General features: G+C 40.3%; 2 protein-coding genes across 2 annotated transcripts in view; one reads left to right on the top strand and one right to left on the bottom strand.

Moving 5' to 3' along the window:
* Nucleotides 1-4,870, top strand: part of cenpp (centromere protein P) — a 93,130-nt gene extending 88,260 nt beyond the window's left edge. Inside the window, exons 7-9 of the mRNA XM_028002879.1 lie at nt 659-738; nt 821-912; nt 2,857-4,870. Of these exons, the coding sequence (XP_027858680.1) occupies nt 659-738; nt 821-912; nt 2,857-3,002 (318 nt within the window). The 3' untranslated portion in view covers nt 3,003-4,870. The remainder of the gene's footprint in view (nt 1-658; nt 739-820; nt 913-2,856) is intronic.
* Nucleotides 4,871-5,635: 765 nt separating this feature from the next.
* The window catches only part of LOC114135517 (semaphorin-3D), a 46,602-nt gene continuing 37,577 nt past the window's right edge, over nt 5,636-14,660 (bottom strand). Inside the window, exons 13-18 of the mRNA XM_028002874.1 lie at nt 13,323-13,411; nt 12,162-12,203; nt 11,500-11,657; nt 9,909-9,973; nt 7,809-7,948; nt 5,636-7,125 (exon numbers count right to left, since the gene is read on the bottom strand). Coding sequence (XP_027858675.1) covers nt 6,655-7,125; nt 7,809-7,948; nt 9,909-9,973; nt 11,500-11,657; nt 12,162-12,203; nt 13,323-13,411 — 965 coding nt within the window. The 3' untranslated portion in view covers nt 5,636-6,654. The remainder of the gene's footprint in view (nt 7,126-7,808; nt 7,949-9,908; nt 9,974-11,499; nt 11,658-12,161; nt 12,204-13,322; nt 13,412-14,660) is intronic.

Below are 14,660 nucleotides of genomic sequence, written 5' to 3'. Positions count from 1 at the left end.
TGGACGGCTACTTTTTACTTTTACTTCAGTAAATATATGTTGAAGTAGTGCTACTTTTCAACAATTTTGGGGTACTTTGATGGTAACAGAGGTGATGGTACGGACTCATTTCATCAGTGTGTGGCGCCCCCTTCAGGCTGCTTCGGTGTATCGACTGAATATTCACAGAATAAGATGATTTAAAGCTGCTGCTGATTAAACTGTCAGTTTGATGGAATCCCTGGAGACGCTGGAGAGCCTTGATCCTGATTGGTCCTCCAGACATCTGGATACAGGCGCCCCCCACAGGCAGCAGCTGGAACAACAAAACCAGAGCATCATTGTTCAATAATTGTTTCAATGTTTGTTTGTTATGTTCCATATATGCATAAACTCAATAAATATATTGTAATAAAATAAAATAATATATTTACTGTTTTTCAGCTGATGTTGCATTCAAATTATTAAAGTAGTGTAGTTTCTAAATCCATTTTTGTACTCCTGTAAGGTTAAGATCAGTAGCCATAACAACACTGGTATAGTTAGCTATAGTTTTTCCCCATTAATTACTGTTTTTATTTATTTCAGTTAACCAAAATGTTTTCTCAGCTTCATTTTTCGTTACTTACTCTCAGTTGACTATAATAACTTTTGTTCCGACCTGTTCTGTCTTCTGCAGGAGAAGTTTCCCTCCATCGTGTCTCTTCCCAAAGGCTGCGGCTCAGAGGTCATGACCTTGAATCATCCCGAGCTTCCAGGGTAGGAATCCTCTCATCCTGGCAGAAAACCTCCAGAACCAGAGCCGATCCGCCTCTGAACTCGTCTCTGTTTCTGTTTGCAGCTGCGGCTTCTTCATTCACTGGTGCCTGGATGTTTCCACAGGGGGCGCCGTCACTCCCAAGATCCAGCTGCTGTCAAAGATCCCAGAGAAAGGTGAGAACAGGATAGGGCATCTACCTGAAGCGCAGGTGTCATCCTCAGCCCCAGGGCCGGCCCAAGCCTCCCTGGGGCCCTCAGTGAAATGTGGTTCTGGGGCCCTCTAGTTCTGCTAACAATGTGGACCGGCTGCTGTCAGCAGCCCGATCATTAGATCATTCTAATGATCGGGCTGCTATAAACGTATTGCATCTCTGGCAGTGCTGTTTACATTATATACATGTATAATATAGGATACATTTATTGGCCAACTGATTTATCGACCAGTTGATTTCTGGGCACCGATTTCCTTAATTTTGGGGAATCGTGATCTGCTGATACTTCCATGTGAAACTGATTTTATCCCATATTCTTATCTTCGTCAGCAAAGGTTTATAAATCAGCCTCTGTCCTCTTCTGCTCCGCAGTGAGAGGTTTGACTGACAGACCGACCCACCAGGTCACGTCTGAACGTTTGCAGTTAACAATATTCACCCCACTGTTACCAACTCACTGACGTTTTTGCTATATTTAGCGACATTTTAGACAAAAAAAAATTCATACCAGCCAAAATCGGCAGGTCTGGCTTTTTAAATATTGGTAACCGGGGATCGGTCAGGAAACTGCAATCGGTGCAGCTCTACACACATATTCATGACATTCTTTGATTAAATTAATTTCTCTTAAGCGTTACTCCAATACCTAAACATTTTATTTGTACCAGGTGAGTCTTTCTCCCCTGGAATGTGGACCGGTATAGAGCAGCTCATCGCCCATGTATCCTGACGTAAAAACATTTTGCTAGACAATGTCAAACATTGAGAAGTTTTATTTATTGTAATCAAACGTTATCAAACAGCGTTTTGAAGCCAAAAATACCTCAAACACACAGAGCCACCCAGGAGAATCAACTCATTTAAAGTTTAATCTCAGTTTCACACAAACACAAAGACCCGAGCATAAATGTTTGGCTGTTGAACTGGACCGGTCCAGGTCGCTATCAGGCTATTTTTTTATTAGCAGCTTTACAAATCTTTTACATTACATTACATTACTAAGACACATTAAAACAAACCTTTATCTTGGCTTTTTTCTATTCTTCCTCTTTCTTTTCTCCCTCCCTGAAGGATAAGTCCTTTTTTGAGACTTTGTTTTTCTTTTCTTCTGACCGGAGCTTTGGGCCTTTGGATGCTCTGCACGCGAAGCGTGCCGTACCTACCGCGGCCACCAGGGGGCCCCAAGAGCAATTTATTTGTTTTTCTACATATATTATCAAATATATATTATTGAAAAATAAATAAATAAATTACTGCGTAGTGAAATTGTGTGTTTTTGATATTGTAATGACAGAAATTATTACTAAAAATAAATAAAAATAAATAAAAATCAGCTCCACTGAAGGGGCCCCTTAGTGGCCCTGGGGCCCTAAGTGGTTTCTTAGTTTGCTTATGCCTTGGGCCGGCTCTGCTCAGCCCTGAGTTTTGACTGCAGGCTCCTCTTTCTGCTAACATCATGGTTCGTTTTGTTTCTGCCCAGTTTCAATTTTAAATTAAAGGCTCAAAATAAATAATCAAAGAGATTAGTTCTAAACGTGAAATTATTCTGTGACTTACAGATATAATTTTACAGAAATGAGGTCAACGTCATGAATATTTTTGCTGATGAAGCTGCTTCCTACTGGAGTTCCTAGTTCTTGATTATATTTGACCCAGCGTGTAAAACATTGTTTATCGTATTTTATGCTTTTATTGTTATGTTGTAGCACTTTGACATTATTATGGTTATTATTTCCCTGAGGTTTGTTTTGTATTTAATCAGTAATTAGAAAACTCCTTTATGGACCAAAAAATAGAAGGAGTTTTTAGTTTTGATACATTGAAAATCTGATTTGTTGGTGCGTTTCTAAACACAACAGGAAAGAAAACAGTTTCTAGATGCTAATTGTTGTTTGTTTGTGTGCAGCTCTGCAGATGTTCCCCAGTCAGTCAGCAGGAGGCGGCGCTGCAGAGGCCTTTCAGAGCCTGCTGAGGATCCTGGGACCTGAAGCCGCCATAGAGTCCATCATCAGAGCCGTTAGCCTCTCAGAGAGAGACGAACTCAGCGATTAGCAGCTCCAGAGGTTCTGCTGGACCTCAGCTGGTCCTGAATCAGAACTTTATTTCACTGGATGAGACAAACGCACAGAAAGCAGACAAACCATCAGAACTCCAACTCTGCAAAAATAAAATATAGAATTGTGGTAGAAAACACAAGACAGCTGTTTGGGTCCTCAAAAAGTTTCTTTTGCTTTGATTTCCACACTGAGGTTTGGTGTGGGGTCATAGGTCACAGAGCTGATGACCTATGACCCCAGCGAATGGTGAGGATCATGGGAAATGACCACGGTTTCAATCCTAATTTTCAGGATCTGAATTAAAATTTAGATCCTGATTCAAAATTAGTTAAAAAAGTTCTAAGGAACCAGCAGATTTATAATTTGCAGCTCGTTTTCTCTCTGCAAGGACCTGAAATTTGCCAACTTCTTCCAAATGTTGAGGACTGTTTGCGCCAGGGTTATACTAGTTCAAGATTTTTAATTTTAGCTATTTTATTGTGACTTTTTGTTTGTATATAGTTAGTTTTTATTTGTTCAGAGTGTTTGCTAGTTTTTACTAGTTATTAGATATAGCTTAGTTTTAGATTAGTTTCTATTAGTTATAGTAGTAGTTTTAGTTTTTTCTTACAGATTCTGATAAAGTCTGAGGCGGACTCCCATTCAGGGATGGATTATTGGAGACCAACTGTGGAATGGTGATGCGTTCAATGCCTCCAGAGCAAGCGAATAATAAAAAGATTTGATTTTATTGTGTGTTAAATCCTCCACTTATCTAGTTATATTAGGTCTAATGGATTTAGAAAAAGTCTCCCTGTTCATCTGAATACGAGCTCGGTACTCTGTTAGCATTAGGATTGTTAGTGTAGCAACACTTAGCTGACTGTCACCTAGCAACAACGGTGAGCAGTTTAAAAAAGTAAGCTGCCTGAAACAAAACTCAGAGCTGCTCAGTGAGAGTTGAATGAACAGATGGATTTATGAGAGAGAGACGTGGAGACAGCAGAGGAGAAGCCATTGAAGCTTTCAGATATAACAACAGCAGGTTAAAAAGTGGAGGAATAATAACACACGTTATTGAGACATTTAAAATGTTGTTTTTTTATGTAAATCACTATAAAAACATTAATTTGTTATTTAAAGGCAGTTAGAATAAATTAATTGTTAGGACAGTGGCTGTAAATGATAGACGTGCACCTGCACGTTACTATGCATTGAGTCGTGTCCACAAATCTATTGTTATTTGAACTTTCAGAAATTACAACAGCAGTGGTGCCGCTCAGGGTGGCAGAACGTTTTAATACCTCTGCACTTTCATTTTTTCTTTTTTTCCAAGCTTCATTCCTGCCTTTTTGGAGGAAAATTGCGTTTTTGGGCAAATGTTCCTTTTTTTGGATACTGTGAAGTATCCAAAAAAGGTTTCTTGCAGTATTTTTCACATTTCTTCTATTTTGTTATGATGCATAACCACAGCAGCAGTGTGGCTTACAACAGGGAGCAGGTGATTACGATTTTAAAAGCAGAAATAACAAAACAGCTGAAGCCAGAAATCCCAGAGGAGTTGAAAAGGAGCTGGATGCAGGGCAGGAGCAAAGAGGAGAGAGAAGGCGGAAATTCAAACCATCTCTGCCATCCCATCATAATGAGCAACATGACATCATTGCACATTAAGTAAGCAGTTTAGTTCTAAATTTTAAATCAAGTTTAAATTAAATTTTAAAAAATCCACAAGGGAGAATGATATTTAAGAGTATTAAAAATACGCTTGATAAAAGGGAAGAGACTTCAACCTGAATAAAATCAGCAAAGCTACAGAGTTTGTTTCCTGTAATGTTTCTGGAATAACATTGTTTTCCACCAATTATATTCCTTCACTATATTTCATCTATTTTCAAGATGTTCTTTGGCCTCAGGCCTGTTCTTCTGCTGTCTTTGTTGGGACGGTGATGTCATTGTTCACATTGTCCTGTGTTTTATTTTGGACAGAGGAGCTTTTCTGATTCACAACACAAAAAATATTGAAAGTGAATAGTTTTGAGATTCCCTATTGTGTTCAGTGGGTCATTGAAGTAACTCACCGTAATTTTAGATTTTTATTTGGTAATACCATTAGCACCAGTATGTTCCCAACATTCAGGTGATCAGTGAGAACCGATCGTGTTTTTCTTTGCTGAGGAAAACAAACAGGAGCTCTAACACCACCTAGTGTATATCTGCACATTCCTAAACTACATATACATTGAGGTGAAATATTTTCACAAATAACCAGCAAATTTTGCATCAACAAACTCTGTTTTCTGTAAAAGCAGAAACACAGCAGATCACTTACAATATGTCGGTTCTTTATTCTTGAGCAGAAACCAGCAGCTTTCAATAGACGGCAGCTTCCATCCCATCTAAATTACAGACAGTTCTGGGTTTCAGGATCAGAAACATGTAAACTCAGGTTTTCGACAAAAAGCTTCAGCTGGGTTTGAAATAAAAATAATTTAAAAAATTATTATGAGCTCCAACTGCTGCCTTTATTCTGCATCCATCACCAACAGCTGAAATAAAACTGACTATCCATCGGCTAGTACGATCTAACGTACAAGTTTATCCTGATAGACTGAAACCATGAAGATTAACAAGACAAACACATAACTCGTATATATTTATATATTTATTTGAGTTTATTGGACTCTAAATGTCAGATATTGTGGTTTATTCTCAGACAAAACATCATGACTCAGTTTTACATCTGAAAACTCCACAGCAGAAACTCGGCTAAAATCTCCTGGAAGAAGAACAGCCTCTTTACATGTTCATGGATCTGCAGGAGCTCTGCGTGGCCCACTGCGTGTTTTCATGTTCACCGAAGCTTTTATTTCCTCCACAGCATGAAAGAGATCAGAACAAACACATGTTCATGTAGAAAACATCGTTTAGATCAATATGAAGTTTATGAAACTGGTTCTAGCTTCTGCAGTTAAAGTTGTGGATAAAAACTGTTTATTAAGGTTAATGAGGTTTGGATTTGTCGTTTCAAAAAATGTTCATGAGAAAAGCAAAGACTTATTATGAAATGTTTAATAAAATCCAACAGTTTATAAGTTAGAAAGTCCAATAGTTTGGTCCTGATTCCGATGGAAATGGAGGAAATCCTACGTTTATTTTCAGAACGGGAACAAAAACAGTTTCTAAAGTGTTTGTTAGAAGGAGGAAAACCTTCTGACTGAATCTCTAACAGACATTTATCATCAATCTCATTTATTCAAAAGTCATGTTCTCTCTCATTGGAACTTGATTCAGCCAACAGGAAGAGGTTTTAATTGGATTTTCAAAATAAAAGTTTTGTATTAAGATTTTTTGTTTTTAGGAAACTGTCTAGTTTTTTTTTTCCAGCAGGTTTTCCACAGAAATCAGCAGCAGTGATGGAAACAATATGTGAGTGAGGAGATTTCTAGGAAAACGGAAACAAAAATCTACATTTGGTTCTAGAAAAAAGATCAGATTAGCTTCTTTAAGGAACGGCTGGAGAAAAACACTGAAGACAAGTCAGACCTGATGCATCAAATCCCTTTTTAACATCTGAAGGCTGGATAATTCTGTGGAGCAGCTGACGTTGCAGTACTTCCTGTCTCCATGCAGGATCTGTTGTCCTTCAAAAGTCTGAGTCGTCTGGCGGACTAAAGAGGGACTTCAGGCGGGTTGTTCCTCCTGACCCGAGCCTTCCGGTTCTCCTGTTTCAACTTCAGAAGTTTCTGTTTCTGCTGCTTGCGTTTCTCCCGGTACCACAGTTTCTCGCAGTACTCGTCCACGCTTCGCACCATCTGCAGGTCTTTGTAGCTCCTCAGAGGAGGCGGCCATGAGTTCCTGTGCGGCGGCAGAGGAGCGGCCTCAGACTGACCCAGAAACCCGGCCGGGCCGGTCCTCACCAGGCTCAGGAGGTCCGGCGGGTTGGGACTGGGGTTCTGCAGGTAGCGGGCCGGATGCAGGCTGCGGTTGGCGATGATGTGAACTCGGTACCGGCCCAGGACCTGGCTGTAGGAGTGGTCCTGACTGGTGCAGGTGTATAGGCCGGCGTCAGTCAGCTCCAGGCGTTGAACCAGCAACCCTCGCTTCATGCTCAGGAAGCGGCCGTCATCACTGAGAGGGAGCTGAGCGGACCAGACCAGAGGAAGATGTTAGAGTTCAGCTCATTTCGTCTTTCTTACAAACTTTAGGTGAGCTGGACACATGTCTCTCAAAGAAGACAGAGGTGTTGAAGGACTGGCAAACCTATTTGATTCAATAATGCACTGCCTTCACCCACTCCGGTTACTAGGAAGAGGAGTTATTTCAGGGAGGGAACCCTGTTGCCATGGGGACTATATACCAAGGACTAATGGTGCGTTCACACCAAACACGTTACGCGCATCAAAAACTCATCTGGCATTTCAAGTTCGACATGGATGCAGACGCTTGACATTTTGCTTTACACCAAACGTTTTGCGCCTGTGGTTCACATTCAAAGTCTGGGTGGAGGCGCGTCGAGGGCGGGTCATCGGAAATGGCAACTTACTCTTGGTTCACCATTTTCCTATTCCAAATTATTAAATTATCTGACACTGCAGACTGATCATGAATTTATTTGGTATATTTAAAAAAAGCTTTTATTGAATTTCTAAACCACTAAATAACAATCCTTCATTTTAAAGAAAGCTTTGGATCATAACAGCAACATCATTTGATATTTGAGGAAATCAGAGGCTCATCAAACCAGAGCTAAGGTATTGGAGGAGCCTTGGTGGAAGCAGGTAAACGTGGGTCAAAGGTCAGACCTGAGGTGTTGAATACACACCTGAATGGCAGCTTTCTGCTGACTCTCTGAGCGCTGCACCGTCCAGCGGAGCTCAGCCTGCAGCGACCGAGGAACGCACTCCAGGAACGTGGAGTTTCCCTCCACCCCATACGCCACCTTCACCTCCACTGAGTCGGAGTCTGACAGAAAAACAGCAAACAGGAAATGTGTTCATCTAAATTTTCCACTTACCGGAAACCCTACAGGAGTTATAGATGGAAAAAAATTTAGTTTATTCCCATTGTGCCAATTCAAAATAAATGTCGTCTCAAGGCAAATTACAAAAAAATATCCTTTCAATTGAATCATATATACATTCCAATTGATCCTAGTTATCAAACAGTTTCTATCTAATAGGAGGTAGAAAAATTCCTTGCATTGTGTCTTTGACTTCCCAGCAATGCCCCGTATTGAGCGTGTATGTAGCATGTAGCGACAGTGGAGAGGAAAACTGCCCTTTAACAGGAAGGAACCTCCAACACAATCGGGTACAAGCGACCATCTGCCAACTGGACTGGAGGTTTGAGAAAACAGCAGAATGCACAAAAAGAAACAAAAGAACTGATTTTGATGTTCATGAAAGTTAAAATGTAATAGCAGAAGAGGGAGAACTTTTAGGTGACAGCAGAATTATCTCAGGCGTCATTGAGGAAGGAATCATAGCCAGAACAGACGTAGCTGCCATAGAGGGGAAAACAAAAAGGGAACAGTTGAAATAAAGCAGGAACAAACGGATGCATCAGAAAAAGCTGATATACTGACCCAAGACGAGTTCTCATGATTTACCATCCTGCAACTTTTAGATGCATCCGCTCTCCTTCACCCCTGAATCAAACGGCTGAATTCCCTCAGCAGCAGTGATTCAAACCGTTCCATCTGATTCAGCTGTGTTGAAGAGGGAACGTATCTGACAGGAAGCTGTCGAGGACCGGACACGCCTGCTGCAGTGTTTTTCTAAATTTGTAGATGTATGTGCCACATACTGTATGTGCCTCAAGATTTTAATAACAACAGGAAAAACTTAAGAGAGAAACACCCTGAGGATCACCTTCATCAGGGCAGACTAAAACACTGAGACACAGACTGTTGCAGGAGGAAGAGGAGGCCAGGCTGGCTGCACTGAGGGAGGAAGAGGAGCAGAAGAGAGGGATGATGGAGGAGAAGATTATTTATTATTATTGTGTGTTTGCTTATTTATACTGTATATATTTGACCTTTTGCACGGGAGCTGCAATGGAAATTTCGTTGAATTCTGTTCAATGACAATAAATGCTATCTATCTATCTATCTATAGAAGATGGAGGCTCTGAGCAGAGAGATAGCAGCTCTTTCAAACACAGTCAGAGCCACAGAGGAGGAGCTGAGAGCTGAAGACGTCTCATTCCTGCACAACTACAAGGCTGCAGTGGAAAGAGTCCAGCGCTGCCCCCTGCTGGAGGATCCACAGCTGCCCTCAGGAGCTCTGATAGACCAGGCCAAACATCTGGGCAACCTGGCCTTCAACATCTGGAGCAACATGAAGAACAAGGTGACCTACACTCCTCTGGTTCTGGACCCAAACACGGCTGGGTCAAAGGTCATCCTGTCTGAAGATCTGACCAGTTTGACTGGAGGAGAGAAACAGCAGCTTCCTGATAATCCAGAGAGGTTTGATTACTTTTGTTTTGACCTGAACTTTGAGGGGTTTAACTCAGGGAGCCACAGCTGGGATGTTGATGTTGGAGACAGTGAAGGACGGACGCTTGGTGTGTTAGCAGAGTTTGTTCAGAGGAAGGGAGAGATAGAGTCTGAGTAGCTGGTTCTGTGGTTCTGTAAGGATGAATACTCAGTGGTCTCTACCAGCTCCGCCCACAAGTAAGATCAATTTAAGATCTTAATGAAGATCTCAGTGATCAAACAGCAGCTCTGATGTTCTCAGCATGAAGAACAAAAGTCCAAATGAAAACTTATTGATTAGATTGAAACTCTGTGATTTAAACAGGAAACTGGAGATGATCTGATCAACTGGTTGTTTTCAGATCAGCTTCATAATCTTTCCAGACGCTACAAATTAAATGTGACATGAAATGGATGATGTGGAGTTTAGCTGGAGATCTTTACCTTCCTCAGTGACTGGACACTGACTCCAGGGGTCTCCATACTTCACATCCTGTCTGCGAGCTCGCCTGATACACAAACACAGATCAGAATATGAGATGAGTTTCTAAAATTCATCATCAATAGTGTCTGAATAACAGAACTGCTCAACAGTTGCATTTATTTTCAGATTAAATCACAAGTGGACTTGGTTAAACGACTTATGAAGGGAGGACTTTATTTAGGGGAGTTAGAATAAAGGGACCTGAATGTAAATGCATGCCACACTTTTCAGATCTATTTTTAAAAACATTTGTTTTTCTATTTTTAGTAAGGTCTCAGTAAATACAGCTTATTTTGTGGATGTAATGCTGCAAAAAGTGGAACAACGTTGGTGAACAATTTGATGGCGAGTTTGTGAAGCTGGATATTTTCTATAAAAAAATTTCAACAACAGTTGAAAAGAGGGAACAAAAGAATATAAAGTGCAAAAAGGTGCAAATTCTTTTGTTGCATAAATGAGCAAAAAAAGCTTTATGCTTCTGAATAAACTTTAGTAGAACATTTTTTTTCTCTCTTTTAGCATTTAAACATCGTGTGGATGCACTGGATCTGCATCAGGTCGGCCTTCTTCATTTGACAGGTTTCTTTTTTATTATTATTATTTAATATCAAAGTAGAACATATAGTGTGATACATTACATTAATGAAAGGAAAATAAAATCACGGAACAAACAAAGACAAGAAAACAGAGGGTATTGTGTTGCAAAGAATGAGTATTATTAACCCGAAATGAAAATATTAGCCTCTTAACTCACTTACTGTCATGAACAATTCTACTCTGGGCATTCTGAGTTATTAATATGTTGTGAAAAGTGTGGTTTATGCTTTCCAATCATGGCAAACACACAGACATAAAAAAATAGGCTGTTCTTTATTATCAAGTGTTGTGTGCATTAGTAACATTTAGGCACATTAGTAATTTAGAAATACAATTAAAGAAAAATAGTCTTGATTTACTTTGGCAGAAACAAAAATCCTCTTCTGCAAAATCAAATATAAAAAATATACATCCATTTATTTACCTATTGTATTCAGTTAATTTAATCACTTTTAATTACATTAAAATGACAATATCTGTTGAGGTATGAGCATTATAAGAAATCAAAGTCGTAAAAAACAAAGAACAGTTCTCACCAACTGAGACTCGTTCAAAAGAATCGAATTGTTGTAAACGACGCATCAATTCTCTCAGCAGGTATAACTTGGTTTCCTCTGATCATGTAAGTTTTCCTATAGTTGTTTTCTTTCCACCGGGATCTTCAGCTTTTCTTCTAAGTGATCCTGTTTTAAGCCACTTATTTATTGTTATTTTTAACCAAAATCATTATGTAAGCTTGCTGTACTTTAAGCTCAAATCACGGCAAATAAACTGCAATACATGCAGTACTTGTAGACCACTAGGGGGCGCCTGAGGACCACCAGTTTGAGAAAACTTGATCTAGCGCTAGATTAGTAAGGAGAAGACTGCCATCTGGCGTTTGTAAATAGAAATTGCAGGTTTAAAACCAGGGGCAGCTGGTAACCTCACTCCTCCCGGACTGAGCGTCTCTACCTCCTGCTGGTGGGGAAGAATCTGGAGCAGTTCTGCCCGTCCCAGGAGCAGTACGGGTCTCTGGCCAGGCAGCACTCGGCGCAGTCGGACCCGTAGAGCTCACACCTCTGCAGCCCCAACTGGACCAGGCCGAGCTCACTGCACACGTACAGCTGTTCCTGAGACAGGAAAGCACAGGTTCATTACGCTGCTGAGGGTTTAATTCTCCACATCTGTGTTCAGTTTTCTCTCACTTCATCATCCTGATTACTGACCCGAACGCCTCGCTTCCTCTTCCTCTGTTCTTCTTCCAAAATCTGGGATGTTTTGTCTTTTCTAGCTGAACTAGCTGACAACTAAACGAGCTTCTCTCACATTAAATCATATGTTTGAATCAAATAGAAGCATTTTCTCTGATACTAAAACCCAAGTGCAAGAGAAAAAATAATTGCAACTCATCATTTTATTTTTTATATTTTTTTAGCTTCCTCCAGAAAAACAAAGACAAAATAGAACAAAAACCTTTATCAACCAGATTCAGTCTGAATGATTTGAGTGGTAGAACCTCAAGCTCAACTTTTTCTGACTTTAAATAACTGCTTGGTTTATTAACAACAAAAAAGAAAAATTCTGTTCCTTTAAAAAGGTTAGCAAGTCAAAAATAATGAAAAAGTGACACCTACCCGTTTAGTCGACAGCTCCATGCTCAGGATAGGAGTCGGAATCTGTGGGATCAAAAAATACAACCACCAGCGAGAAATTAAAAATATTAATGTTTGACTTGATAACAATAAGAAAGTGTTGCTGAAACACAACAGCAGTTTCAGTTTGAATCATTCCAGCTTTCCTTCAATAAAATTCCAAATTGAAATGTGAAACTACATGAAAAATTAAATTAATTTTTTAATTCATTATGTCTGGTGTCCCACAGGGGTGTGAGTTGAGACCACTTCTGTTCATTAGTTTTCGCTAAGAAGTTATTACTTTCCTTTTTATTGCTGTACTAATTACATTAAAACTATTGAAGGACATTAATGACACCAACAAAAAATGTAAACACCAAAAAGAAAAAGTCCAATTTGAAACTAATTTGCCTAATAATTCACTATTTGGGGGACACAGTCTCTTTATTCTAACTTGTAGCGGTTGCTTTAACATCATGAATTTGAAATGAATCCTTGGAACTATGACTGAGGACAAACCTGCAGGATTAAAGGCCGACCCGTTGGTTTGACATGATCCTGCCTGAGCTTGTTTGAGTTTCTTTAACAGTAGTCATCTTTCAGGCGGGCGGCGGTCGAGGAATGCAACATAAAATACTACGACTGACTGCGGGGTCAAGAAACCTACAGAGATTAGAAATCAAATGAGTCCCTTTCTTCTTCTGCAGAGGCCTAAAGTTTCCCCACAGCTCCATTTTTCTGGGTCACTGACTTGTTTCAGTGTTTGACAAAAGGAGTCGACGACCTTTGACCTCTCTGAGGCGAGTGAAGGACGGAGGACGGGGGTTACTGGAGGTATTTTAACAATGATCTGGCTGTTCTCTGACTCAGCAGAACACCAGAGATGGGTAGTAACTAGTTATATTTACTTGAGTAACATTTGGGAGAAAAAAGCAATATTAGGATTATTTTTATTATCCTCGGTTAATCCCATTATGAAGTATCGCTACTCTCAGCTAAGTAAAATGTTTGGATTCTCTACCCACTGTGAGTAACTTCACTGAATGAAAAACTAATCATATTTTAACCAAGAAAGTCAGTGGAACAAGCTTTCAGCCCTAAAAGTCCAGTCAAGATGCAGCAATCTGCAGAGAAGTTACCTCAAAGGCTGAATAATCTCACCTGGAACACGGTGAGTTCCTCCAGAATGACCTCCTCCGTTTCCCAGTTGTCTTTGATGACTGACACAGCCTTCACCACCTTCCCATCGTCTGGAAAACATCACAGCAAGAAGAACCCAGATGGTGAAAAGCTCTGACTTGTCAAATAATACACACACATTGGGTGATAGCAAACTGTCACTGCTTTGAAATCCTGCAGAAAGGCTTGGATTTTGGACAGAGGGTTTTATTTATTTCATTCCATCGCTTCAAGAAATCAAAGCCAAATGTAAAAATCATAGAAGCTTCATTTTGTGCCACTTGCCCTTTAGCTCCACAAATCTTTGAACTAACGTACATTAAAGAGGCAGCATTATGTTTATTCCAGCCACAGAGTAACATTTTATAACTGTTACATTGAGATGTTATATATCAAATATCTCTTAAAGAAAATTTTACTTCCTGATTTAGAGGCTGGAAATTGGGGCACTGTCTCTTTAAAAACTCCTGCCCAGGAAGTCATCACAACACGACTCCTCTATTAACCCTTTAACAATGTTTTTACCAGTGTTGCATTAAGAAGTAGCTCCTATAATGAGCTCAGCAGGTCCTCCAGGTGTTTGCTAATTGCTGCTGGCTAGTCTGAAGGAGCTGAATGGGGAAGGGCTGCTCCGCGTGGTGGGATCTCTGAAGCTGCAGCTCAGAGGAGGAGCTGTGCCTCGAAGGTGGAGCTAGGTACACCCAGGCGTTAACATGATGAAGTATAACATGATGTAAAGCTTAAATAAATTGCTACTATGTGTTGCTGTTCCTTTAAAATGTCTCCTGTAGTTAGATGTTGAGACAGCACTGTGGCTGGAGACGATACTGACTTCTATTCAATAAATTTCACTTTGTGCTTTCAAGGTTGATCAACAAAGAAATGAGGGAACAGAGTTGAAGTTATAACTCCTGTGCAGCATGAGCATCTATGGACAACCTCAACAATCATGAATCTGTCAGAAAACTAGTAATAAAGAAAGTCATAAAACCACCTGTGTGGGGGACTGAGGAGGTCAGGTTAGCACGTCCAGAAGAAATCTCGTCCTCACAGGAGCTTTACTCTCCACATGTTTCAGGATTATATCAACAAGATATTTTGTTATGAAATATTCCCCCCATCAGATTCCTGGGTTCCTCCCGCAGTCCAGAGACATCCTAGGCCTAAACTGGAGTGGTAGCACTGGGGAGCCGTTGACCTTTCTACTATCACTCCCCCAGCTGGGACGAGCTGCTGGCTCTGACGGAGAAACCAAATCCCCTCCTGGGAGCTTTAGATCCAGATGCCCGTTGCCTGGAGTTTGCCCTCTTAAAACACCAG

The sequence above is a fragment of the Xiphophorus couchianus genome, chromosome 20 (assembly GCF_001444195.1).
Source record: "Xiphophorus couchianus chromosome 20, X_couchianus-1.0, whole genome shotgun sequence".
Taxonomy (NCBI): Eukaryota; Metazoa; Chordata; class Actinopteri; order Cyprinodontiformes; family Poeciliidae; genus Xiphophorus; species Xiphophorus couchianus.
Note: the sequence above shows the minus strand (reverse complement) of the source record. Positions and strands in the feature narration are given on the sequence as shown.